The sequence below is a fragment of the Mus caroli genome, chromosome 10, assembly GCF_900094665.2.
Source record: "Mus caroli chromosome 10, CAROLI_EIJ_v1.1, whole genome shotgun sequence".
Lineage (NCBI taxonomy): Eukaryota > Metazoa > Chordata > Mammalia > Rodentia > Muridae > Mus > Mus caroli.
Window position 1 is genome coordinate 34,323,096 of NC_034579.1, and position 1,984 is coordinate 34,325,079.

Here is a 1,984-nt window from a genome sequence, read left to right on the forward strand (position 1 = left end):
TAGTAGTGGGAACAAGGCACAATTTGCTATGCTAGTTGTGTCTAAGGAACCTGTCGGGCAAGAGGCCTGGGGGAGAGTCCCACCTGGTTTTCCCAGATGTTGGTGGGCCTGGTGCTGGCTGGCCTCTGAATGCAGGCAGAGCTGTGAGCTGGACCACTGGCTTGCATCTTATGGCTCACTTAGCCTACTTTTATAGAAAACAAGACCAATCAGCCTACATGTGGCCGCACCAACAATGAGCTGGACATTATTGTATCAATCACTAATTTTTTTTTTTGGTTTTTTTGTTTTGTTTTGTTTTTTGGGGTGTTGTTGTTGTTGTTGTTTTTGTTTTTCGAGACAGCGTTTCTCTGTATAGCCCTGGCTGTCCTGGAACTCACTTTGTAGACCGGGTTGGCCTTGAATTTAGAAATCCACCTGCCTCTGTCTCCCGCGTGCTGGGATTAAAGGTGTGAGCCACCATGCTAATTTTTAAAATGCCCTACAGGCTTGTCTACAGCCTAATCTTAGGTAACTACCGTTTGTATTAAGTTTACATAAAAATCAGTAAGCATGGATACTCTATATCCATAAAACATTAACAATATTTTACTGTAAAAAAAAATGTACAGTACACAGCTATTTGCCTACAACATAATTATCCCCAGAGTGATCTCAGGAGTCTATAGAGTTCATCAGAAGTCTTCCAAGTCTTAGTGCAATGCATTACCTTGGTCCTCCAATCTTCCTCTGGGAACTAGGCCTTCTGAAAACTAAATATTGATGAATGACTCAAAGGCAGATGTTTGCATGGGGGCACCACTTTTCCCTTCCACTGGCCTTTTCCTTAGAACAAAGGAATGAGCTCCAAAATGCAGAGAGAATGGCACTCATAGGTAAAGACATTGCTTTTCCCATCACAAACTTGGTTTCTTCCATAGTCAGGGCGAGGAAAAATCCCTATGTGACAAAGGCCAGGGCTTCTATGGTGTCTTTCTGAAATAAAATTAACTCTGATTCCTCTCGTCTTCTCACCAAGCAACTGGAACTCATGTTCACAGAGTAAATAGATGTTCCTCCTGCTAACTGGTTCCTTGCAAATACCTGGAGCCCATTCGTTCCTTTTCTCCACATCAACTTCCCAGTGGCAGACTGAAAAAAAGTGGGAGTTGTCCAGGACATGGGCCAAAGAAATGAATCTTCTGGGATCTTCCACCAAATTATGACCAGGCTTCCCACCCTTTAAATCATTAGAGGGTTCCCGGGAGGAGTCACCAGTCTTAGCTGCCAGAGCCGTATTCTCTGATACCAATCCCAGAAGTCCAGTGATCTGCCCTTTATGTTGCTTCAGTAAGGGGCCATGCTGCTTTAAAAGGATGGCCAGTTCTTTCATTACCCCATCATACTTGACAGGTCTCTTTTGTTCTTTTCGACACACGGGACAGGTCATTTTCAAGTCTCTTTTCTCTGTCATCCATTTTTTACCGCAATCAAAGCAAAGTATGTGGGCGCAGGAGAGATAAACAGGATCAGAGTAAAGGTCCAGGCAAATTGCACAGATTGCCTCCATTTCCAAATTGTTTTCCATTAAGTTATCTTGTGAAACTTTTACATGGTGATATTTAGAGTCCAAGTTCTCTTTCCTCATCTGAAAACCAAAGATAAAGACACAAACAAACATTGTAGCCAGAGAGAAATAGGATTGTGAAGACAGACCCAAAAAGGATCAGTTTACCTAGAGTTGGTGACCTCCAGCAAAGGACTTAGAATCTGACCACTTGTGCTTCTGTATTTACTTGCTCAAGCTCTAGGTTGAAGTAATCAAGTACTAGGGCTGGATGGAGCCTTATATAGTGGCTGTGACAGACTCCACCCACAGTGTGAGTCAAAAACTCCCTCTAAGACTAAATTATGACTTTAAGTACTACACTGGGAAGGCAGAGACAGTTCTCTGTGAGTTTGAGGTCAGCCTGGTCTACAGAGTGAATCAGCTAGGGCTACACAG

The 1,984-nt window shown here is 43.2% G+C and overlaps 1 protein-coding gene across 1 annotated transcript; it reads right to left on the reverse strand.

Moving 5' to 3' along the window:
- Positions 1–826: 826 nt before the first annotated feature.
- Rfpl4b (ret finger protein like 4B) lies at positions 827–1,627 on the reverse strand. The gene is given in 3 exon segments (XM_021173656.1): positions 827–849; positions 852–933; positions 935–1,627. Coding segments are annotated over 3 exon segments (798 nt in total).
- Between the last annotated feature and the right edge of the window lie 357 nt (positions 1,628–1,984).